This window comes from Mustela erminea, chromosome 12 (genome assembly GCF_009829155.1).
Source record: "Mustela erminea isolate mMusErm1 chromosome 12, mMusErm1.Pri, whole genome shotgun sequence".
Classification (NCBI taxonomy): Eukaryota; Metazoa; Chordata; class Mammalia; order Carnivora; family Mustelidae; genus Mustela; species Mustela erminea.
This window is the reverse complement of record NC_045625.1, coordinates 47,763,212-47,789,172: the sequence shown is the minus strand read 5'-3', so window position 1 is coordinate 47,789,172 and position 25,961 is coordinate 47,763,212. Positions and strand designations below refer to the sequence as shown.

The 25,961-nt window shown below is 42.3% G+C and overlaps 3 protein-coding genes across 3 annotated transcripts; all 3 read right to left on the bottom strand.

The window, feature by feature from the left end:
• Positions 1-2,107: 2,107 nt before the first annotated feature.
• Positions 2,108-2,787, bottom strand: LOC116569979 (interferon omega-2-like). The gene is given in 2 exon segments (XM_032306492.1): positions 2,108-2,370; positions 2,373-2,787. Coding segments are annotated over 2 exon segments (678 nt in total).
• A 3,153-nt stretch (positions 2,788-5,940) lies between these two features.
• Positions 5,941-6,801, bottom strand: LOC116570230 (interferon alpha-1/2-like). The gene has a single exon (XM_032307000.1). The coding sequence runs from the start codon at positions 6,666-6,668 to the stop codon at positions 6,105-6,107; it is 564 nt and encodes a 187-aa protein (XP_032162891.1). The 5' UTR covers positions 6,669-6,801; the 3' UTR covers positions 5,941-6,104.
• A 5,243-nt stretch (positions 6,802-12,044) lies between these two features.
• On the bottom strand, positions 12,045-12,868 carry LOC116570219 (interferon alpha-1/2-like). Its single transcript, XM_032306989.1, has one exon. The coding sequence runs from the start codon at positions 12,863-12,865 to the stop codon at positions 12,260-12,262; it is 606 nt and encodes a 201-aa protein (XP_032162880.1). The 5' UTR covers positions 12,866-12,868; the 3' UTR covers positions 12,045-12,259.
• Positions 12,869-25,961: the final 13,093 nt, after the last annotated feature.

Sequence of the window (25,961 nt, the reverse complement as noted above, 5' to 3'; positions counted from 1 at the left end):
AGGCTCTCCTGGACACCTGACCAGCTTGTGAGGTTTAGACTCATGGGCAGTGTTGGTGCTGTATCTCTCTTCATTCAGTTTCTCTACCGAGCTGCTCATCCGTGACATCCTGCCTGTGACAGCAAAGCACTGCATGAGGGGAGGATCAGGACGTGGTTTCACACTCAGCTGCCTCCCGCTGGCACCACACAGTGATTCCCTGTAGACGTTCACAGCCGCCATAGCAGCGTCTTGGGCTGTGTCTTGGGCAGGTAAAGTCCAGGGGGAGACCAGGACACTCCAGAATCAAAGATCCAGTGGGATTAGGTGTCTTGCCCAAGATCACACACACAAACTGGTGGAATGAATAACCGATGCAAAATCTTATACTGTGGAGAGTGGATGATATTTTAGGTTTCATTTGGGGATTTCTGTTAATTTTTCAAATCTGAGTTTAGGTTATTATTGAAGTCTCTTTGTCTTGATCCCTGCACTTCCAGAAAGATATCACAGAAACATAAAACATATATATATATATATATATATATATATATGCATAGAGATGTTAACCCCCCTTCTAGGTACCACCTCATTTCTCTCCTCCACTTCACAAACAAGCTTCCCAAGTGACTTTGTGTACACAGGGCCCCTGAGTCCCGTGCTTGTGTTTCCTCTTCCACCTGTTCCCTTCTGGTTTCTGCACCACCGATTCCACTGAACCAGATCCTGCTCAGGTCACCAATGGCGTCTGTTTGCAGAGCCCCTGGGACCGATTGTTGGCACCTGGCCTGCAAGCACGACTTTGACCTTCTTCCCTGCAGGAATCTGTCCTCCGTGTGTCATGGTGCCTGTGTGTCCTTCCAACTGCAGTGGCCACTCCATCACAGACTGTCCTCTTGCCTGACCTTCAAATGTTGAGGGTCTGCAGAACCACATTTAGGTCCTCTTTCCATTGTCCTCCCTGCATAGCAGTGACCACATGCACTCCCCTGCCCTCACTCCCAGATACGCAATAAAGAATTTCAAATGAATACCACCCGCCCCCGGGGCATTTTTTTGTTCAGTCTGGACCCTTAAGCCCAACCAGCAGCAAGACCTCCATAAGTAAGGATCTCCCAGGGACCCTGCAAAGGATGTCTAGCTTCCCTGTCCTCCACAGTATTTGTATTTAAAGCTTCTAAGTAAGAACATCATTTTCCTTTACATCTTTTTGAGTTCTATACAATAATTGAAAGTTAAAAACTATTTATTCTCTCTGTAAGTCCCCTAGTGAGACTGAATGTTTGGAAACAGAAGTTGTCCCGTTAGATTTCCTGAGCTGTGCTTCTGAAAGGTGATTCTGCAATCTGCCACACTGACACTCAGTTTACATAGGAAATTACTGAATGAATGAATAAATAGATAAATATTGTCATCCATTCTTGCAGTTGGCTTTGAAAACCAGTATTTGGATTTAGATTTAAGAGTAAACAGACTCAGGGACCTCGGTGGCTCAGTCCATTAAGAGTCCAGCTCTTGATTTTCTCAGGTCATTTTCTCAGGGTCACGAAATGGAGACCCTTCACTCCCACCCCTGGCCCGCATGGGGGGTCTGTGCACAGCATGGAGCCTGCCCAAGATTCTCTCCCTCTCCCTCTGCCCACCTTCCGCTGTCCCCATCATACTCTTTCCGTCTCTCTCAAAAAAGAAAGAAAGAAAAGAAGAAAGAAAGACAAAACAACAACAACAAAAAAACAGACTCAAGAAGCTGTCTTTGATAAGAATTAAATAAGAAAAGTGCATATTTAATACAATGAAAAGATGAAAATGTTTTCTAAATTTTAATACAATTAAAGGCAAATATTTAATATGAAAATAAAAATATAAATACGATAAGTTACAAGAGTGAATGAAGAAGAAAGAAAGAAAGAATGAACGAACATCAGGGCAGTCATCTCTTAGGGACAGGTGATCCTGAAGCTGGATTTTTAAGTAGTAAGTTCTTGCTTACTACTACTCAGAACACACTTGGCCGAATTAAAGTCAATAAATTCTGAAATGAAACCAGGAATGACAGGAATGACAGCCTCTTTCAGTGACCAGACATATGTGTGGGGGTCATATGGCACATTCGTCCCTGAGAATCATTTCAAGGTGACCCCAGGTCTCCAGCCTTAATTTCTAACCTACCTTGCAAGTTGGTGGCTGAAGACAAGGAACTCACGATTTCTGCTCTGACGATTCCCCAGGCGCAGTCGTTGTTCTGGAGAGGGGTTTCCTGGAGGTACCTCTTCAGGGCGGGTGTGGGGCGGTCCATTCCCAGGGCCAGCTCTCCCCACCGTCCGCCCAGCAAACAGGTGTCCAGATCTTGCCGCGGCCAATGGAGGCCAGAGCGCAGCTTGCCCAGCAGGGGGCGCTCCAGACAGCCGAGGCGCGCTCTGCGTGCAAGAGGTGGAAGGTCCGCTGGAGCCGCGTGTGAAGGACCGACCTGGCCTGGGCCTCCCGCCGCCGGCTGCCCTCCACCATCTCCCGCGGGAATCTGAAGGCTTTTCTGTCCTGCAGACAGAAGAAAAGGGACAGTCTCTTCATCTGGCCCAGAAGCACGAAGTTCTCCCTGCTCACCAGTGCGTGGCTCTGAGGCAGGGCACAGCCCTGAGAGCCCCCAGGGCCTCCTGTGAGCACCCCGAGGGCTGGGCGCAGAGGGCCCAGGAGGACCAAGGGGAAGACAAGGCCTCCGCGGTCTGGCCAGGCTGGGCGTGCGGGGAACCTGGGAGCCGAGATTCTCTGTTCGCCACGTAGCTTTTCAATGGGGAGCACAGAAAATTCCATTTTCTGAACATTCGTCTCTGCTTTTACTTCCTATTTTTTGTTTTCCTTTATGTAGTCTCCATATGGTCTAAGAAGATGTCATCAAACTAGACTATGACTTTCACAACAGAAGCTTATTTTCCCAGTAAACTTCCGATGGGTGCATCCGCCTGGATACTTACAGTCAAATGAGAGACATCTTTGTCCTAAAGACCGAGGTGGTGCAGGAATGTAAGGACTCATGCACACACCCCGACACACATACCTGTTTTACTCCTCTTTGTGTGAGGAACAAATCTGGCCTTGATTCTGCACTAAAGTTTTACCCTCCTTCCCTTACACAGGGAGATGGGCTCCTTCCTCTCTATGGATTTGTATCTTGTCAGGTACCGATCAGACCAAGTATGGTACACAAGTTCTCTAGAACCAGGACTGAGTTTTATTTACTGTTATATTCACAACAAAGTCTTATGGTAATGAGTGAATGGGTTTCTCTGATGTTTCTCTTCATTCTAGAAATAACTGGTGCAGATCCATGTGGTTTATGGCTCACGGGGACCTCAAGGGCAAGACTAGTACAGGTACTGTCCTTTCTCTCTGACATTTTGTAACCTGTCTACACTGCTCCTAGGCTGTGCCAGTGCCCCCAAGAGGAAGCCTGGTTCTTGTCTGGGACGTAGAGGTGTCAAGGTTCTAATTCCAGATGACTGGACTTTCCCAGCAGCAACTCACTGACAAGGTAGTTATCACCTCTACTAACATATTTCTTCTGGAGTCACTGAGTGTCCTCTGCCCAGGCTCTCCTGTACTCACTCTCAGACGACAGGCTCACCATGCCCGAGAACTCTAGATTCCTCTACTGTGCAGAGGCTGGTTTCCTTGTTAGTAAAGCACTTACTGCCCCTAGATCCTTGCCCTTGCCCCTGGAGTGTTTGTGTCAGGAACCCTCTCAGTGTTAACCTCCTCCTCTCCTGACCAGAAGAAGGTGTCTACAGCCCTCAGATGCTGAGGGTGAACATTTCCTCCAACTAGAGGAAAGACCTGATTATAATCATTTCACCTTGAGTAAGGGAATATATTTATTTTGCCGCCACAGCTCTTACTTTCCAGTTTTTTTCATTTTTTTAAAAAAAGTAAGCTCCACACACAGGGTGGAGCCCAGTGTGGGGCTTGAAATCACAATCTGACATCAAGACCTGAGCTGAGATCAAGAGTCATGGATGCTCAACTGGCTGAGCTTCCCAGGTGTCAAGATTGAAAAATAGCCATCTCCGACTCTCATGGCTGACTCTCATCCATGACTTGTTAATCTCCCCCTTGGAGGTCAGTTACTAAAGTGGAGGACACCTAGTTCTGAGTAATTTTGTAGGAAAAGACTAATAATATTCTCATATATCGCTGTCAGCATTAAAATAAGATGATAGCTACAATATTTAAGCTGCTCCTTATGGAAGATGCAATGCAAGAGATCATCTAAGTGCATGAGTTCAGTGAATATTCACGCTATCCTGTCATAATTGTTAAATCTGTTTTTACTCCTGAATTACACACAGCTCACTATTGCTCCATGAATTTCCATGATTCATATTGTATTTTTCAGCTGCTTTTGACCAATTTTCTTCTTTGCTTAAAATATTAAGAAAGAAAATGCCTGACCCATCTACCCATTCTCATTTTTGAAGAAAGTCTGTCAGTCTCAGTCATTCCAGGAACATTTTTTTTTATCAGTAGTAATAGATAATTTTTTGAAGGATTGAATGAGTTATCTATTCCCGCCTAGTGAGTTCTTAAAGCCCAGCAGCTTGCTGATATGCAAGGTAGTAAGAAGGAAGACAGGATAAGCCATTGTAAGTAATTAAGTCATGATTTACACTAACTACAGTATTAAGCACAGTAACATAATTTGCTAGAACATCCATTCCATGAAATCACTCAGGAAAAAAAATATGGCATAAAAGGGCAAATTATGCCCAGAATAACGAACCCCATATTCCCAGATCCCACGCAATATTCTCCAAGTCAGAGGCACTGACTTCTCTTATTCATGCTCCCACCCGTTCCAGGGTGGTCTCTGCTTATGCATTCCACCAAACCGACTCTCAGGAAGGTCAGCAAAGGCATCTGTGTTTCTGACATCGCAGGCAGTTTCAGTCCACATCTTCCAGGAATCCGCTAATGGTCTTCAAAGCACATATCCTTCCTTAAAGACACTCTCCAGCATCCTCTCTTATCCCTGTGCTGTATGGCCAAGAGTCCACCATCTTCTTTGTGGCTCTTCTCTCCCGTCCCTTCAATGGTTGAAGAGCCTCAGAATCAAGTTTATGTCTGTTTCTCACACAACATGGTCTCCCTGCATGACCATCTCTGTTTCTCGCTTTGCCTGCTAGATGTGGACCTCAGCCATGGTGTTTCTTGTCAAATGACAGCTCGTCTCCCCCCGACCCTGGACATACGTGCCTCCGTGTCTGCCAGTGACTTGTTGAGGGGTTCGCAGCTTTTCTGTGTGCACTTCCTGAACATCTCCATTCTAGCAGCGGGTGAGAGAAGTCACGTCCTTTCCTTCTTCATTAGAACACTAAGTAGGAGGATTGTTTTTAGATTCTCATCCCTACAGCAACCAAAGATGTAGACATCAGGACTGTATTTATTATGTCCTATAGCCTAAGGGCAACGTGCAAGTGTCTTAGAGAAAGTCAGTTATTTCCAATTTAATGTAGTATGATGGTAAATGCGTTCTGCCATCTAATTTCTAATTAAGTTACACAATTAGACCGGGTGTGACTCTTTGAAAACACTTTCTGGGGGCACCTGGGTGGCTCAGTGTGTTAGGCCTCTGCCTTTGGCCCAGGTCATGATCCCAGGGTCCTGGGATCGAGCCCCGCGTCGGGCTCTCTGCTCAGCGGGGAGCCTGCTTCCCTTCCTCTCTCTCTGTCTGCCTCTCTGCCTACTTGTGATTTCTGTCTGTCAAATAAATAAATAAAATCTTTAAAAAAAAAACACTTTCTGTAGTAAAAGTTCCAAAAAGAAAAACTTGATAAACTGATTACATATTAAATATATATTTTATTATATTCCACTATGTAAAGGTGCACATAATATAGGAAAAATCTGAAGCTTATCAATTTTTACACAAATAAATATTTAAATAGATAAATAGACACAAGTAAGGTCATCTGTAAGCGACTACTGCTTGTAGAGTTGACTTGTTCTGAAAACACTTGACAAATTGACTCTGTTCATGTCTTTGCGACAGCAGAAATGAGGGTCTCTGACACAGCAGAACTCCAGAATGTGTGATGTTACAGTCAGAGGGAATCATTTCCATGTTGAAACGGGTCTCACTTCCTGCTCTGCAATCTCTTATGCAAGGCTGTTGATGCATACAAGGGTTTCATGATCTCTGCTCGGACCATCTCCCAGGCACAAGGGCTGTATTGCTTCTCTTGCAGATAGAGGGAGATTCTCTGGAAGTAGTTCCTCAGGATGGAGTCCCCATTCACCAGGGTCGTCTCTCCCACCCCCACCTCCTGCAGGGGACAGGCTTCCAGGCGGCCCAACTGCTCAGAAAGTCCTGAGCACAATTCCTCCAGGAGGGTCGTGTTCCAGGGAGCAGGTGAGGCCTCTGTGCAGAAGAGGTGGAAGGTCTTCTGGTTCGTCACATGGACGACAGAGAGGGCTTGAGCCTTCTGCAGCTGCTTGCCATCAAAGGCCTCCTGGGGGAAGCCAAAGTCGTTTGTGTAGTTGTCACAGGAGCTAGCAGACAGTCTCCTCATTTGTCGCAGGAGCATCAGGGCCCTCCAGTGCAGCAGGTCGTGGTCCTGAGGCAGGTCACATCCCAGAGAGCCTAGGGAGTGGCAGCTGAGCACCACCAGGGCCACCAAGAAGGAGCAGGGCAGGGCCATTGGGGATCCTGCAGATGCTGTTGGCCTGGCTGGGGTGGGCACGTCTGGGACCTGTGGCTCTAGCTTCTCTGAACATCTTCTCTTGTGCGTGTGACTTAAGTAGGGGACATAGGAGTTTTCGATTTCTGAACGTTTCCCTTACTTTCTACTTCTCTTTTTGCTTTCCTTTCTACACTTTCTCCTGGGTTGTAGAGCGTGGGTTTCTCAACCGTTTCTTTTTCCTATTGCCGCCTCCTGTCACAGTCTTTCTAATATTTATGTAATTGAACCTTCCAACAAAACATGGTAACATGGATCTATAGTCTATATTGTTATGTATTTATAGCTCTGCTTTATAGATTGAAAAAGAGTTCATTTTACTCTGTTTAATTCAGAATTAAGATTGACTAAAAATTTCAACTGAAAGCTAAGTTTTGTTTGTTTGTTTGCTTTTTTGTTTTTAGATTTTATTTATTTATTTGACAGAGACAGAGAGGTCACAAGCAGGCAGAGAGGCAGGCAGAGAGAGAGGGGGAAGTAGGCTGAGCAGAGAGCCCGATGCAGGCCTGGATCCCAGGACTCTGAGATCATGACCTGAGCTGAAGGCAGAGGCTTAACCCACCGAGTCACCCAGGTGCCCTCAACTGAAAGCTAAGTTTTAAAGCTATTTATCCTTCACTGGATATCTAAATTTGATTAGTGACTTCTAATTTTTTACTTATTTAAATAGAAATGTAAAAGTGAGATGCAAATTAAGAGTTTCTAGGAAGACATAATATTTATATCAATGTACTTAAATATTTAGAATCATTCCAAATTGCTACAGCCAATGAAAAGTTAAATTATTTATTGGCTGTTTCTTTTCAGTGTACTGTATTTTAATGTGGCCTCAATGAGAAAATGATTTTAAATTCACTTGCAGCTAGATATTCATCAAGTTATTCTCAGAATATTTTTAAATTTAGCACTAGATAGAATTACTGATGCGTTGAATGAGTTTTGAAGAACTAAATTGTAAAGTACAATCTATTTGTATTTATTTCCAAAGCCTGCATCACAACAAGGGTCAAACATCAGCAACGTCCACAAGTTAGCCAATGGCAGCTTAAAGTAAGCAAAGATCACCTGTCCAGGTAAGATTCTGAGGTCCAGGAAATGATGGAGAGACACTCCTCCAATCCTATGTTATTCCTGGTATTCCTAGGTGTGGCACTATCTTGCGACATTTCATGTATCTTCCACAAATTCCATGACTGTGATTCTTGTGTGATACCCAAGAAAACCCAGTGACAGACAGTAAGTACTGAGCACTAAGGTTTTGTTAGACCACTCCAAGGTTGAGCTTTAGGGTACCACATACCTTGGCATATTGAAGCCTTGTTCCAAGCCCTAAAAACCATTTGTTACATTGTTGGAAGCAATTGGAACAGGTGTTGCTTCTGGTGTGGGGATGCTGGTAATGGGGAGAGACCATGCAGCTCCAGAGCAAGGAGGATGGGGAAAAACTCAGGACCTTCTACTCACTTTTACTAGGAACATAACTGCTCTGTTTAGAAAGTGTATTTTTCAAAAAGTACATAAAAGCCATGGACATTGCCTTATTATACTAGCAGAGTCCGTTCATTCCAGGAAAGAGCTCTTTTTTGGCCTGGAGGAAAATCTCCCATCAGGGGACAGACTTCTACATACAACACGAGCCCGTGTGCACACCTGGTCACTGTCTAGCCCACCTTGCCCCCTCGCTGGCAGCCTCCCCTGTAAAGACTGTGACGGGCCACAGAACAGCAGCCTCCTGCTCCTATCTCCTCTCTGCTCCTGCCACTGTGACATCACTGCAGTGGGGACATTCCCTCAGGTCAACAATAGTCACCAGGAGAAAAGAAAACAACAAGGCTTCTGCTAGGAGAGTTTCAAAAAAACCTGGAAATTTCAAACAACTTTTGTTCTTCGCTGTGGCTTTGTAATTGGAAGTAAAAGGGCCAGACAGAAACCACAAAGGAAAAGGAAGCAGCTGTGTGAATGGGCAGGAGAGGCCCCTGAGGAGGGAGGGGGAGGGGAGCTCACAGGAGGTTTCTCCACTGGGGAGAGGGAAACTCTGTGATTGGAGAGTGACAGGATGGGATCTGGGAGGGCGTGGAGGAAGGGGACATGTGCTGTACCAGAACATATGGAGTATGCGGACATAGGCACAGTGTATATGTATACGTATTACATTACTGTGTAACTAATTACATTCAGTGGATAGGACACCCATTCCCAATGGGTGTTTTTTATTCTCAATGGTATTTGGGGGGATCAGCCATTTATAGTCAGTTACAGGGAAAAGGTTAAGAGAAGATCAATTTTTAGGGAAAACATAAGAAAATATTGCCCATCTGTTAAACTCTCACTCAGTGGAAGATACTAGATGCTTTGAAATGTGCCACTTCATTATCACAACAGCTCTAGGAATATTTCCCACTTTACATCTGGAGAGACTGAGCTGCAGAGAGCTCCAGTGAGGTTCTCTTGATCAAACAAGGAGATGGAAGCAGAATTCCAGATGCAGGGCACAGTCCTATAGCCCGTGTCATAAAATCCTGCCTGAGGTTCCTCTTGGGAAATTCTGAAACTTCCCTTCTTCCACACTTCCTAGAGATCATTCTTCCCTGGTTGCGTCCCACCTACACTGGCTGCCCCCCATCTCTGTGCCCTTGAGGGTCTCCCCTTCTCCTTCTCAGCCTTAGAAGTTAAAGGTTCTCTGAAGCTTTAGGGCATCTTCTCATTCTACAGTCACATCAGATGGAAGGACTTTCAGCACCGGGCTTCGATTTCCAAATATGCAAGACACATTGCAATTTAATGTCTCCAGGACGTGCATTGTTGGAGAGTCCAGACTCACCCCTGCATCTCCAGTGGGAAGTATGCTGGCCCCTCTTCCCGACTTCCCTCCCTAAGGCTCCTGGCCATAGATCCCCTTGGCATCTATCATCTGAAGAGGTAGACTCAGACTATTCTAGAGTGATTCCTTTCCCCCTCCCTGTGCTGGCAAAGCCAGGAGATTTCCCTCTGCTCTTCACAGGGGGAGCCTAGCAGAGAATCCAAAGGTACAACCCACACACCTATGGGCTCCATTAACTAGGGAGACCTGGACGTTTTAACTGTCCAGTGGAAGCACACAGAGCCTTGAGCCAGGCTTCCGTAACAGCTCGAGTTCCTACTAATGCCTTCTCCTGGTGAGTGTGATTGTCTGCGTGCTCCTTTTTCTCCTAGTACCAGTGCTGAGACTGGCCCTGAGACCTCAGCTGTGAGTGGATCTAAGAAGAGTTGTTGTTTTCTGTCTTCTTGCATTTGGGGGCTGTTGGTTTGTTCTTGTTGCTGCAGCTGTGACGTCAGGAACAACGTTCCAACAGGTTCAGTGTTGATCCAGAAACCAGAGGATCCTGCAACGTGAACACGTGAACAACTTCAGGCTAGCTCTGTCCTGCGGACGGAGGCCCTTAGGGACAGTCCTGTCACAGACACATCTTAACCACAATGCTGAGTAACTTAACTCAACACATTGTATGGCTGAAGCAGAAAGAGGAGTCCTTAGAAAGATGGAACTCATGGCTATGTGACTTAGTGCTGTAGGTCAAGAATATCATTTCCAGGTGCCTTTCCTGCTTTCTTCCTTTTTATCATTTCCCTTTCCTTATGTCTTCATTTGAATAGGAAGAGATGGGTCGCCGGATTTTGACTCAGACTCCTTCCCAGGTAGTCACTCTGTTTCTTCTGTCTCAGATGGAGATGGATTCTCTGGAAGCACGTCTTCAAGGCTAGGGCAGGGCCCTCAAACCCAGGGGAGATTCCGCCACTCCCATCGCAGGTACCACACAGGTGTCTGGGGTTCTGGCTGCCCTTGGGGCCCTGGGCAGAGTTTTCCCAGCAGGGATGGGTTCAGGCAGCAAACGGCGGCACCCAGTGAGGAAGAGGGTGAAGGCCAGCTGGAGCATCTTGTGGAGGACATAGTGGCCCGGGCCTCCTGGAACTGGCGGCCACATACCATATCCCAGAGGAGCTGTCCTGGGCCAGGGAAGGGACAGATGCTCCTTCTTGTGTCAGAAGCAGCAGGTCCTCCTGTGAAGCTGCCCGGGACCAGGAGGCAGCTCACAGCCCAGAGCTGAGATGCTGCCACAGGGAACCAGTAGGATCCCCGCAGAGGGGCTGGGCACTGCTCCCGAGGGCTTCTGGTGGCCTGGCGGACCAGTGGGGGGTGCCCTGGCCCCCAATTCATCTTCAGTTCTTTCTATTCATGAGTCTTCAATAGAACAGGGTAATTTTCATTTGCAGAATGTTCCCGTACACTTTTCATGCCTTTTCATTTTTGTTCCTTTCCTTTATATATGCTTTACATGGATTAGAAGACATTAGAAGACATCGTCCATTTCAATTATTTGTTAATTTTTTCATGGAAGTTTGATTAGCCCAAAGAAGGTAAATCTCCCAGATCTATATTCTATCTATAGTCACTAGCTTCTGTTCTGTTCCTCGCCTTTCCTCTGCCGCCAGTATGGTTTCTGGTGAGTAATTCCGTCAAAACAGGTGGTCCCCGTGGTCACAGCCCTTCTACTTCCTGGCTTCATGGACCCTTTCCATGCACCCTTTCACTGATGCAATTCCTTGAGGCCTTTTTCAGCTTTGAAATAGATTCTTAACCAATATTTGCTCTTATGCTACGGCCTTAGGGTCATTCCACCTTTGTTTGCAGTGTGGCTCTTTTCTCCCTTAACCAGGGGAGGTTTGAAGCATCACTCTTAAGTCCCTTTCTCTCTTACGTGCCCACTTTCCTTGCTAGGCTTTAAGTGAATGGAATGGCTTGTAAATGGCAGATTCAAAGATCCATTTTGTAAAGAATATTTGCACTTGGGTGGCTACCAGTGTGATGTGGAAGGTTACTAGTGCTTTTGTTTTTTATATTCTGATGTGTCTGCTTCTTTTTCTGCTTATAGAATTCATATTTTACCTTCTTCCCATTCTACCTTTAAAATAGCTGATACTACTTCAGTATGATTATTGTTCAGAGGTTGGTATCCCTACAAAACTCAAAGATACAGACAGGGGATTGGATTTCTTATGTCTGCATTTACCCTTAGGACAATATCCATACTGATTTCCAGGAAGTTGATGCTTTTACTTCTAATGTGAATCACAAAATAACAAGTAAGTGAGTTGTACAATTTATTCTTTCATCAGGTTGTAATCAGACTTGTTTCCTCCTTCAATAAGAAACAAATGCAAGAATTTTTCTGTAGAAACATTTAATTAACAAAAAAATAAAAATAATAATAAATTAAAGCATATATATTTCTCTGAACCACAACGAAGGTACATCTAACATTATACAATGAAAAATAATTTAAATCTTATAAATAGTGAAATACATAAATAGTTAATAGGTAGATCAGCATAGCCGTGTGAAAGCAACAGGTGTTTGTAGCGTTGACTTGATGTGGCTTAATACTCCTGAACACGTGACAAATTGATTCGGTTCATGTCACGATGACAGCAGAAATGAGGGTCTCTGACACAGCAGAACTCCAGAATGTGTGATGTTACAGTCAGAGGGAATCATTTCCATGTTGAAACGGGTCTCACTTCCTGCTCCGCAATCTCTTATGCAAGGTTGTTGATGCATACAAGGGTTTCATGATCTCTGCTCGGACCATCTCCCAGGCACAAGGGCTGTATTGCTTCTCTTGCAGATAGAGGGAGATTCTCTGGAAGTAGTTCCTCAGGATGGAATCCCTATTCACAAGGGGCATCTCTTCCACCCCTGCCTCCTGCAGGGGACAGGCTTCCAGGCGGCTCATCTGCTCAGAAAGTCCTGAGCACAATTCCTCCAGGAGGGTCGTGTTCCAGGGAGCAGGTGAGGCCTCTGTGCAGAAGAGGTGGAAGGTCTTCTGGTTTGTCACATGGAGGACAGAGATTGCTTGCGCCTTCTGCAGCTGCTTGCCATCAAAAACCTCCTGGGGGAAGGCAAAGTCATTTCTGTCCCTCAGGCAGGAAAAAGCGGAGACTCTCTTCATTTGTCGCAGGAGCATCAAGGCCCTCCAGTGCAGCAGGCCGTGGTCCTGAGGCAGGTCACATCCCAGAGAGCTGAGGGACTGGCAGCTGAGCACCACCAGGGCCACCAAGAAGGAGCAGGGCAGGGCCATTGGGGATCTGGCAGATGCTGTTGGTCTGGCTGGGGTGGGCATGTCTGGGACCCGTGGCTCTAGCTTCTCTGAACATCTTCTCTTGTGCTGGGGCTTAAGTAGGGGACGCAGGAGTTTTCAATTTCTGAACGTCTCCCTTCCTTTCTACTTCTCTTTTTGCTTTCTATTCTGCACTTTCTACTGGGGTTTAGAGTATGGGTTTCTCAACCACGTATCATTTTTTTCTGTATGGTCTCTTGCCTCCAGAGTCTTTTGGATGTTTTTTAATTGAAACTTCCAAGAAAACTTAATAGCACAGAGACACAGCATATATCGTTTTGTATTTCTATCTGTTCTCTATAGGTAAAAAAGAAAGTGTAAAGTTTATCCCACACAGGGTTATGAATGACTAAAAATTTTAAGCTAAAAGTTAACTTTTAAAGTTATTGATGCTTAAGTATATAAGTAAATTTGGTGAGTGACCTATAATTTGTTTACGTATATAAGTTGTAATAAATAAAGTACATAAGCAAATTAAAATTTCCTAAGAAGACATAATGATCGGTGTACTCAAACATTTAAAATCATTCCAAATTGCTAAAAGCAAATGAGAAATTAAATTATTTTCTTAACATGTGTTTTTAGTGAACTGAATTTTAACGTTGCCTCATATGACAAAGTCATTTTCAACTTCACCAGCTACTAGATACTCTTGAAGGTATTGTCAAAATATTTTTTCTGTTTAACACTTCATAATTACTGATCAGTTTTGTAGAACTAAGTCATGAAATATAATTTGTACTTTATTGCCTAGCCTGCATCACATCAAAGCTCCGACAAGCAATGTCCACAAGACAGCCCATGGCAGCTCACCAGTAAGCAAGGATCACCTGTCCAGTTAAGACTCTCAGATCTGAGAAATGATAGAGGGAAACTCCTCCAATCCTAAGTTATTCCTGTTATTCCTAGGTTTGTTGCCCTGATCCGGCAGACAGTGTGTGTATCTTCCAAAAATTCTGTGTCGTGGTTTCTTGTGTAATACCCAAGAAAACCCAATGAGAGACGATAAATACCAAGGTTTTGTTAGACCACTGCAAGGACAAGCTCTGGGGAGCCACAGACCACTGCAATACTTCAGATTGGGTCGCAACCACAAGAAGCAATTTTGACGCTTGGAAGCAAGTATAACAACTCTTCCATCTGGTGGGGGATATTGATAATGCAAAAGACAATGTAGATATAGAACCAGGGTGTAGGTGGAAAATCTTGATATCTTTTGCTCAATTTTTCTCTGAAGCCAACCACTTTTTTACAAAAAAGTATGTTGTTTCAAAAATATACAAAAGCTATGGAAATTGGCTTATTACACTATTGGAGTCAGTTCCTTCTAAGAATGAGCTCTTTTTGCCCTGGAAAAAAATCTGCCTGGCGACAGGCTTCTGACTAGAGCACAAATCAAGTCTCCAGACTTGCTCACTGTCTTTGTCCCTCGTAGCCAGTAGGCGGCACTCTTCCTTCATAAATATTTTAACAGGCCACAGTAAAATAATCCTGCTTTCTATTTCCTTTTTGCTAAAGCTACTATTACATCACTACAGCGGGGACATTTCCTCAGGTCTAAAAATAGTCACTGGGAGAAAAAAAAGAGAACACGGCTTCTCCTAGCAGAGTTTCCAAAAACCTAGAACTTTCACACAACTCTTGGTTTCAGTTAGTGGCTTTGTACTTGGAAATAAAAGCGTCATAGAAACCACAAAGGAAAAAGAAGCAGGTGTGTGAATGGGCAGGAGAGGCTCCTGAGGAGGGAGGGGGGAGGGGAGCTCACAGGGGGTTTCTTTTCTTTTCTTTTTAAGGTTTTTAAAAATTTATTTATTTGACAGACAGAGATCACAAGTAGGCAGAGAGGCAGGCAGAGAGAGGGGGAGGAAGCAGGCTCCCTGCTGAGCAGAAAGCCTGATGTGGGGCTCAATCCCAAGGCCTTGAGATCATGACCTGAGCCGAAGGCAGAGGTTTAACCCACTGAGCCACCCAGGCACCCCTCACTGGCGGTTTCTACATGGGGAGAAGAAAACATCGTAATATGGTAGTGAATAGATGGGATCTAGGGAAGCAGGGAAGAAGGGGGAAATGTGTTAGCTATCAGAATATATAGTGTATATATATCATGTACTATATACATAAACATATTATACTATTATGTATGTAATTGATGAGCCACTTGTTCCCAGTTCTGTTTTTTTAGACCACCAGCAATTTGCAATCAGTAACAGAGAGAGGTCTAGGAGAAGTCCACTATTCTCCTCTAGATCTCTATGAATAAATAATAGTCACTATCTGTTAAGGCTTCATTCTGCTAAGTGCCTCCAAGTGTTAGAAACATATCCAGCCTCTTTTATATTTGGAGAACTGAGGTCCAAAGAGGCTTAGTGAATTATCCAGGATCAAACATCTAATTTCCTTAGCAAAATCTAGATGCAGTACATATCCTATATCACATGTCATAAATATTCCTTATAGTTCTTATTTTGAAGTTCTCATATATTTTAATCCCAAATTTACACACTTCCTTGTTTTCTTTTTTGATGCTGTTGCTCTTGATTTTTACTGGTTTTCACCTAATTTTGCTCTTCAGATATTGGAAAGGAGAAAATTTCTGATTCACTTTCATTTTTTCATCTTATGAGGGAAGTGTCCCTGGCCATTATATTTATTGAAAACTCATTATTTATTAATGCTTAAGAGTTTATCATTTTTCTGAAGTCATTGACCTACCTAAAGATCGAATCTTCATTTAGTCAGGTAGAAAGAAAGCAATAGAGAAGTCTGGGCATATCAATCTCTATGTAAAAATAAGCTATATTTCATAATTCAGAAAATGCAGTGTAACAAAGAGGAAAATTAGGTAACCAGATTGATAAAATGCATCATGCCCAAAATGATTGTGTTATCATTGACAGGTTTAGGATAAAGGATGTATCTGGTGTTCAAATGGTGGGATTAACCATCCAGAAATGATTCCACAGTGGTTACCTGCCAATCCAGGCAGAGATCAGTGTCAACTCATATCATATGATAGATAAAAATAAAATCCTGATGCAATACAGACTTGATGGAAGATTGGACTTTAAGAAGGAAAGCAGGGACACCTGGGTGGCTCACCTGATTAAGCATCTGCCTTCAGCTCAGGTCCTGATACCAGGGTCCTGAGATTGAGTCCTGCATCCAGCTTCTTGCTCAGCAGGGAGTCTGCTTCTCCCTCCACCTGCCCTTCTCGAGCTCTCTCTCTCTGATAAATAAATAAAATATTTTTAAAAAATGAAATAAAACATAAGAAGGAAAATAGCTCATTTTCAATCATGATGTGTGAAGAAGGCTTGAACATGTGCTCCTAGAAGAAATAACTAGAAAACTGTCCATGATGCTGAAACAAAGAATAACATCTTCTTGAGTTTGATAATTAAGATGACTTTCTTCCTCAAGGCACAATGAAGGAAAAAATGGAAGACACAAATAAATATTGATAGGAATTTTTAGAGATGGAAAATATTACAAATATTATAAGTGACATATATTTTTTCAGATTTCATTAGGACAAACATAAGTACAGGCCACATTCTGGGTCATAAAAAAGTTTCTCTATAGAGAAAGTACCGAGATGATAGAGGAAATTCTTTAACTGCAATAGGCAAAAATAGAAAAATACCAGAGAGATAATGAAAAATCTCCAAATATTTGGAAATTAAATAACACAAATTTAGTAAGTCATGGGGCAAAGAAAAAATCCCAAGGGAAGTATGAAAATACATTGAAATAAATGGAAATGAAAACACAACATATTGGAGGTGTCTGGCTGGCTCAGTCAGTAGAAAGTGAGACTCTTGCTCACAGGGTCATGAGTTCAAGCCCCATGTTGGGTGTGGAGCCTACTTTAAAAATAAACTTTAAAATAACTTTAAAAATAAATAAGTGAAAAAAAAATTAAAAACCCCAACATATAAAAATTTGTGAGATGCAACCAGACAGGATTGAAGTATAACTTATGGCTTTAGATGATCAGGCTAGAGAAGAAGAAATGTCCAAAGCCAGGATTCTTCACTTTCACTATAACAAGCTAGAAGTAGAAGAAGCAACTAAAAATAAAATAAATAAAAAGAAACAATAAGGAGAATAGTGAAAATCAAGGAAATAGAAACTAGAAAAACTCTAAAGAAAATCAAAGAAACCAAGAGCTTCTTTTTTTTCCCAGTAAATATATAGAACCATAGCAACGCTGATCTAAGTAAAAAGAGAGAAGAGATGATACACTCTTATTCTTCATCTATCAACATGGCCTATTTTTCTGCATCATTGGATCTTACCAAAGTGATCAATGGCGCCTATGTTTCCAGATCCACTGGGACAAGTTAGCCCTATTCTTCTCTAAGACCCCCCATCAAATTTAAGGTCTTTGTTTGCTTACTGCGTACTTTCTAAAGATTATTCTTCTCTTGTTACCTTCTACCTGCACTGGCTCTTTGGAAGCTCTTCTCTTTTAACCTTAAAAGTCGAACATCTTCATAAGCTTTAGGTCATCTCTTCATTTTGCAATCTACTCATAAGTGAAACATCTATTATCATGCCCTGGGTTGTAAATATGCAACAAGCCATTGTAAATTAATATTTCCACAATATACTCTGTTGGAGATTCTGGATCCGAGGACACGTCTGCTGATGGGATGTCTGGGTAGAGGTTTCTTCTGCTTTAAAGAGTTCATCTGCTCTGTCTCCCCTCTTGACATCCCTCATTCAAGCAAAAGAATCTCTTGTCCTTTACCTCTTATTATAATATGAAATATAATTGAAATTCTTAAAGCATGATTAGTGCTTTATGTTTCTTTTCTTTTTTTTTAATTTTAAATTTAATTTTTTAAAAAATTAATATAAAGCCCTGCTGGGCTTTATATTAACATATAATGTATTATTTGTTTCAGGGGTACAGGTCTGTGATTCATCAGTCTTACACAATTCACAGCACTCACCATAGCACATACCCTCCCCAATGTCCATGACCCAGCCACCCCATCCCTCCCCCCACACCCCAGCAAACCTCAGTTTGTTTCCTGAGATTATGAGTCTCTTATGGTTTGTCTCCTTACCCGGTCCCATCTTGTTTCATTTTTCCCTCCCTTCCTATGAACCCGCACCCTGCCCCTCAAATTCCTCATATCAGTGAGATCATATGATAATTATCTTTCTATGATTGACTTATTTCACTTAGCATAATACCCTTTAGTTCCATCCACGTTATTGCAAATGGCAAGATTTTGAGGTGTTTTTTTTTTGTTTGTTTGTTTGTTTTTTTTATGGCTTCATTGTATACCATTGAAGCCATTGTATGGCTTCAGAGTATACCATTGTGTGTATACACTACATCTTCTTTATCTACTCATATGTTAATGGACACCAAGGCTCTTTCCATAGTTTGGCTATTGTGGACATTGTTGCTATAAATAATTGGGTGCACGTGCCCCTTTGGATCACTACATTTGTATCTTTAGAGTAAATACCCAGGAGTCCAATTGCTGGGTCATAGGGTAGCTCTATTTTCAACTCTTTGAGGAGCTTCCATGCTGTTTTGGAATGGAAAATGCACAGCTTGGAATGGAATGCACAGCTTGCATTCCCACCAATAGTGTAGGAGGGTTCCCTTTTCTCTGCATCTTAACCAACATCTGTTGTTTCCTGACTGGTTAATTTTAGCCATTCTGACAGGTGTGAGGTGGTATCTCACTGTGGTTTTGATTTGTATTTCCCTGATGGCAAGTGACTTTGAGCACTTGTCTGTTGGCCATTTGGATGTCTTCTTTGCAGAAATGTCTATTCTTGTCCTCTGCCCATTTCTTGATTGGATTATTTGTTCTTTGGGTGTTGAGTTTGATAAGTTTTTTGTAGATTTTGGATACTAGCTCTTTATCTGATATGTCATTTGCAAATATCTTCTCTCATTCTGTCTGTTGTCTTTTGTTTTGTTGACTGTTTCCTTTGCTGTGCAAAACTTCTTGATGAAGTTCCAATAGCTCATTTTTGCCCTTGATTCCCTTGCCTTTGGTATGTTTCTAGGAAGAAACTGCTGCAGCTGAGGTTGAAGAGGTTGCTGTGTGTGTTCTACTCAAGGATTTTGTTGGATTCCAAGACATTGAGGTCTTTTGTCCATTTTGAGTCCATTTTTGTGTGTGGTGTAAGGAAATGGTCCAGTTTTATTCTTCTGCATGTGGCTGCCCAATTTTTCCAACACCATTTGTTGAAGAGACTGTCTTTTTTCCATTGGCTATTTTTTCCTCTTTGTCAAAGATTAGTTGACCATAGAGTTGAGGGTCCATTTCTGGGCTCTGTATTCTGTTCCATTGACCTATGTGTCTGTTTTTGTGCCAGTACCATACTGTCTTGGTGATTACAACTTTGTAATAGACCTTGAAGTCTGGAAGTCTGATGCTGCAAGCCTCGTTTTTTTCCCCCCAACATGCCTCTGGCTATTCAGGGTCTTTTCTGGTTCCATATAAATTTTAGGATTATTTGTTCCATTTCTTTGGAAAATGTTGGGGTATTTTGATAAGGATTGCATTAAATATATAGATTGCTCTATGTACCACAGACATTTTCACAATATTTGTTCTTCCAATCCATGAGGATGGAACATTTTCCCATTTCTTTGGGTCTTCTTCAGTTTCTTTCATGGATACTTTATAGTTTTCTGCATACAGGTTCTTTGCCCCTTTGGTTAGATTTATTCCTGGGTATCTTATGGTTTTGGGTGCAATTGTAGATGGGATCAACTGCTTAATTTCTCTTTCTTCTGTCTTATTGTTGGTATATAGAAATGCAACTAATTTGTGTGTTTTAATTTTATATCCTGGCATTTTACTGAATTCCTGTATGAGTTCTAGAAGTTTTGGAGTGGAGTCTTCTGGGTTTTCCACATAAAGTATCATATCATCTGCAAAGAATGAGAGTTTGACTTTTTTGCTGATTTGGATGCATTTTATTTCTTTTTGTTGTCTGATTGCTGAGGCTAGGACTTCTAGTACATGTTGAATAGCAGTGATAATAGTGGACAGTCTTGCCATGTTCCTGACCTTAGGGGAAAAGCTCTCAGTTTTTCCCCATTGAGAATATTTGCTGTGGGTTTTTCATAGATGGCTTTTATGATATTGAAGTATGTACCCTCTATCCCTCCACTCTGAAGAGGTTTGATCAAGAAAGGATGTTGTACCTTGTCAAATGCTTTTTCAGCATCTATTGAGAGTATCATATAGTTCTGGTTCTTCCTTTTATTAATGTAGTGTATCACATTCATTGACTCATTCATTCTTTAGTAGGATGCTCTTTAGTCTCCATGTGTTTGAGTTCTTTCCACCTTTCCTCTCATGGTTGAGTTCCAGTTTCAAGGCATTGCAGTCTGAAAATATGCAGGGAATGATCCCAGTCTTTTGGTACTAGTTGAGACCTGATCTGTGACCCAGGATGTGATCTATTCTGGAGAATGTTCCATGTGCACTAGAGAAGAGTGTGTATTCTGTTGTTTTGGGATGGGATGTTCTGAATATATCTGTGAAGTCCATCTGGTCCAGCGTGTCATTTAAAGCCCTTATTTCCTTTTTGATCTTTTGCTTAGATAATCTGTACACTTCGGTGACAGGGTGTTAAAGTCTCCTACTATTATTGCATTATTGTTGATTTTTAAAATTTTGTTATTAATTGGCTTATATAATTGGCTGCTCCCATGTTAGGGGTATAGATATTTAAAATTGTTAGATTTTCTTGTTGGACGGACCCTTTAAGTATGGTATAGTATCCTTCCTCATCTCTTACTATAGTCTTTAGCTTAAAATCTAACTTGTCTGATATAAGGAATGCCACCCATGCTTACTTTTGATGTCCATTTGCATGATAAATGGTTCCCCACCCCCTCACTTTAAAACTAGTGGTGTCTTTGGGTCTAAAATTAGTTTCTTACAGACAGCATATCAATGGGTCTTGTTTTTTTATCCATTCTGATACCCTGTGTCTTTTGATTGGGGCATTTAGGGTAACTATTTACATTCAGGTTAACTATTGAAAGATATGAATTTAGTGCCATTGTATTGCCTTAAGGTAAAATTTACTGTATATTGTCTCTGTTTCTTTCTAGTCTGTTACTTTTAGGGTCTCTCTTTGCTTAGACGACCCTCTTTCAATATTTCCTGTAGAGCTGGTTTGGTGCTTGCAAATTCTTTTAGTTTTTGTTTGTCCTCGAAGATTTTTATTTCTCCTTCTATTTTCAATGACAGCTTCGTTAGATATAGTATTCTTGGCTGCATATTTTTCTAGTTTAGTGCTCTGAAAATATTATGCCTGTCCTTTCTGGCTGGCCAGTCTCTGTGGACAGATCTGCTGCCAGTCTAATATTTCTACTGTTATATGTCCTGAGCTGCTTTTGATGGGGTCCATGATCAAAGGAGTTGACCATCCTCTACCTACCTTTCCCCTTTCCATTGATCTCTTTCCGCCGTCTCCTTCCCACTTCATGTAATGCCAAAACCTTAACTATTTTTTTGGTCTGCTTTTCATCATCTTATGCATCCCTGTTGTTAAACACCTTTTCAAACGTAACAAACAACACAACAGACAACAAAAAGACAAGACAAAGACAACTGCAGACCCAGCGGCCCTTCCTTGACCATATATCAAGTCTAAGGGTGTGCAAGATATAATCCCAACTCAAAAACACAATCTGCCACTGGTGGGGATTTTCTTGGTCCCCTGCGCCTAGCAGAACTTGAAACCCCTGGCAATCTACCAGTGGAGGGATGGGGCAACCCCGCATCCTTTCCAGCCCTGGGGAGCAATACTGCGTCCAGTTTCTCCCCCGTGGGCTATACCCATGGAGCTCCGCAAACACACAGACAGACAGAACAGGATCTCCCGGAATGGGGTCTCGAGATCTTACCTCTGGAGGCTTTTCCTGGAAATTCTTTTTTTTTTTTTTAAAGATTTTATTTATTTATTTGACAGAGAGAAATCACAAGTAGATGGAGAGGCAGAGAGAGAGAGAGAGAGAGAGAGAGAGGGAAGCAGCCTCCCTGCTGAGCAGAGAGCCCGATGCGGAATTCCATCCCAGGACCCTGAGATCATGACCTGAGCCGAAGGCAGTGGCTTAACCCACTGAGCCACCCAGGCGCCCCTTTTCCTGGAAATTCTGATGCTGGCTCAGGCCTCATCATTTGATCCTGGACGAGCCCCCACATGATGGGGTCCATCATCAAAGCAGCGAGACTGGTACAAAGTGAAGGTCAAGCAATTTATTTCATGCCAGCACAGAGAATCAAACTGACTGGCCGGGCCATCTTTTACAGAGAGAGAGACCACCCCCAGCTTCACAGACTAGCTTCTATAGAGCAAAGGCCATGTGGCCAATGAGATTGTCTCCACCTGGCCTGACTCATCCTTGCATTCTGGGCTCTGTTATCTCCACCTGACCTGACCCGTCCTTCTATTTGGGCTCTGTTATCTCCACCTGACCTGACCCATCCTTGTGTTTGGGCTCTGTTATCTCCACCTGACCTGACCCATCCTTGTATTGGGGCTCTGTTATCAGGAACTGGTTGAGCATATTTTACTGGTTTCCCAGACTTGCTTTTAAGTAAGTTCCTCTGTGCAGGGTCAGTTTAAGTTTGACTGCACAAACAACAAAATGTCTGTTTAACTGAGATGGAGTTGCTCTGGCTAAGTAGGCCCCTACACTTTCAGGATTTTCTCTTTGTCTCTGAGACTTATAAGTTTTACTATTAGATGATGGGGTGCAGACCTATTTTTATTGATTTTGAGGTGTTTTCCTGTGCCTGGTATTTGATGCCTGTTTCCTTCCCCAGATTAGAGGAGTTCTCCACTATAATCTTCTCCAACATCTTCTGCCCCCTCCTCTTTCTTCTTTTTATGGGATCCCAATTATTTTAATATTGTTTTGTTTTATGGTATCACTTATCTCTTGAATTCTCCCCTTGTGATCCAGTAGTTGTTTATCTCTTTTTTCTCAGCTTCTTTGTTCTCCATCACTTGTTCTTCTATATCATTAATTCTCTCTTCTGCCTCATTTATCCTAGCAGTAGGAGCCTCCATTTTTTATTGCACCTCATTAACAGCTTTTTTGATTTCAACTTGGTTAGATTTTAGTTCTTTTATTTCTCCAGAAAGGGATTCTCTAGTATCATCTATGCTTTTCTCAAGCCCAGCTAGCATCTTTATAATCACCATTCTGAACTCTGGTTCTGACATCTTACTAATGTCCTAATTAATTAGGTTCCTAGCATTCAGTTCTGCCTCTTGTTCTTTTTATTTTGAGGTGAGTTTTTCTGCCTTGTCATTTTATCCAGAGAGGAATAGATGAATGAGAGAACAAAATACTAAAAGGGCAACAATGACACCAGAAAAATATACACTAACCAAATTAGAAGAAACCCAAAACTGGGGGGAGAAGAAAGGGAAAAAAATATGATTAGACTGGTGAATAGAACAGAGCCACACCCTTGATTTTAGGTATATTTTTGTCTGTTAGAAGAAACTGCCTCCCAAAACTTTAAAGAAAGAAAAGCATATATATATATATATATATATATATATATATATATATATATATACAAAAATAAGGGTAAACATGATGAAGGGAGAGAATATGACTATAAAGATGAAAATTATAAAAAGTTTTTTAAAAGTAACTGATAAGATAAAATAGTTAAAATATGTTAAAATAGAAAAGAGGAAAAAATTTTAAAAATAGAATAAGAAAAAATAAAATTTAAATTTGAAAGACTAAAGAATAATGGGAAAAAAGCCATGAATTCTATGTGGGGTATTCCCCTAGCTCTGGAGTTCTGCAGTTCTCATTGATTGGTGAGCTTGATCTTGGCTAGATATTCTTGCTGCTCTTCTGGGGGAGGGACTCTTGCAGTAATTTTCAAGTGTTTATACCTAAGGGAGAATTGTACCACCTTTGCTAGGGGCCAGGCTAAGCAGTCTGCTCCGTTTTGCTCTCAGTGCCTTTTGTTCCCTGAACACTTTCCATACAGCTTTGGAAGAGGAGAATGAAAATGGTGGCCTCCCAGTCTCTGCTCAGAGTTGCCAAGAGCTCGGGTCACCACTCCTCAGTGTGCCCTCAGAGAAAAGCAGTCAATCCCTCCCGTCTCCCTTGTCTCTGGCTGCACTCCGTGCTCTCCCAGCTGTGACCAAGCATGTCTATCTCTGATTCACAGCCCTGTTTGGAGTCTCCAAACCCAGCAGATTCCTGCTGCGTGCTCCTGTGCTGCTCCTCCTGGAGGAAAAAGGAGGGGTGTCCCCGTATCTGCCACTTGTGGGGCCCCTGATCAAAGAGCAGTGGCCTGATAGTGTCTCGGATTTAAGGTAACCCCAAGCTGAGAGCCCACCCCTTGGCTCTGTCTCTGTAGCCAGTGTCCCTGCTCCAATACTGAGTGTGGAGCGCTGCCACACTCAGACACCCCTGATCTTTTTGTGACCCTGCAGGTCCTGAGACCACACTGTCCCCATGAGGGCTCCATCCCTTGTTTAACCCCTGAAGTGACGTCCCTCAGTGGAGGAGACTTGTAAAAGTTCTGATTTTGTGCTCCACTGCTCTACTGCTTGCTGGGAGCAGGCCCCTCCCTGCTGTGACCTCTCTTCCCGTGGCTTCTGATTCACTTCTCTCCACATCCTACCTTCCAGAAAGTGGTTGCTTTTCTGCTCCTAGAATTGCTGTTCTTCTTCTCTATAATCTCCTGTTGAGTTTGTAGGTGTTCAGAAGTAGGCCAACTAAATTGGCCATCTTGTCTCATTCTCCCGTTTTATGTTTCTTTCTCTTCAAAATGGAAGGCTCAAAGAGAATAAGCTTTACAATTGCTTTATTCACCTCTGTGTCCCCAGAATAACTACATAATCTGGCATAAAGATAAGCAGTTTTAAAACAATGAACAAGAAATGAATGGGTGATTTGAATTTATCATTCATTCTTCAAAATTGGTCACGAATTCAGGCTATCTCTCTTTTTAAGAATTAACAAATCTGAAAAATCTCCTGGTGAAGAATTTCATAAAGAAAACAGTTTTACAAAAATAAGATGAACAAATTTTGTTACATTCAAATGTATTATAAAGGTAAATATTATATGAACAAAACTATTTTTTTATTTTTAAAAGGGCGTCCTGCTGTTCAAATCTGTTTTAAATAGTACATAGAAGATAAAATAGATGAATGAATAAATGAATGAGAATATGAATACATTAATACCCTCAGCATATTAATGATAGTCATTCTGAATTCCTAGTCTGACAATTGAAAAATCTCTGCCATAGCTGACTCTGGTTGTCTGGGGGACCAGTCAGGTGTGTCATGGCCCTCAGTTCCTCTCCAGTTCTTTCCATTCATGACTCTTAAATACAATAGGGTAGTTTTCATTTGCAGAATGTTCCTGGGCACTTTTTATGGCTTTTAATTTTTATTTGGTTTTCTTTACATATGCTTTACTTAGAAGAGATTGGAAGACACTACTGATTTCGATTATTTTTCATCAAAGTTTAATTTGTCCAGATCTTGAGATGTTTCTATGTAAATGGAGCCAAAGCTTTCAAATGAGAAAAAAAAAAATGTCTGTGTTACAGTCACAAGTAGGCAGCTTTGTTCTCCTTGCTGAGAATGCAGTTTTACCTCTGCTCCTGGGCTCTGTTTTCTCTATTTTCATTTCTGTTCTTCAGCCCTGCTGCCTCATCCCTCAGCATCCCTCCTCTTCAGAAAGGATGTGGTCCCTCTGTTTGACAAGCACTCCCTGGGGTCTTCCCACACCTTGGTCATTGGCCAATGTTCCTATTAATTGCTTAGGGCATAATGACTAATGATGAAGAGTATTCTTGGATTCTGTGTACAAAAGAAGACTTCCAAGGATGGCCATGCAGGGGTGCTGTTTGGATGAGGTAGGGGAGGGGGGTGTCTCATGACCAGGGAGGTAAGTGGCATTTCCACCTCTTTCTGCCTTGTCCTTCTAATGATTCATCATTAGAAACCCAGGCTGGTTTCCTAGTTTGTTTGTTTGTTTGTTTTTGGCACAGCTTGGTGTTTCTGTTCTAATTTCGGCTGCACATCCATGTATCCTTTCTGCATA

What these genes read in the sequence shown, in the direction of transcription:
- LOC116570230 (XM_032307000.1), bottom strand. Translation starts at nt 6,668, where the DNA reads ATGGCCCTGCCCTGCTCCTTCTTGGTGGCCCTGGTGGTGCTCAGCTGC.
- LOC116570219 (XM_032306989.1), bottom strand. Translation starts at nt 12,865, where the DNA reads ATGCCCACCCCAGCCAGACCAACAGCATCTGCCAGATCCCCAATGGCC.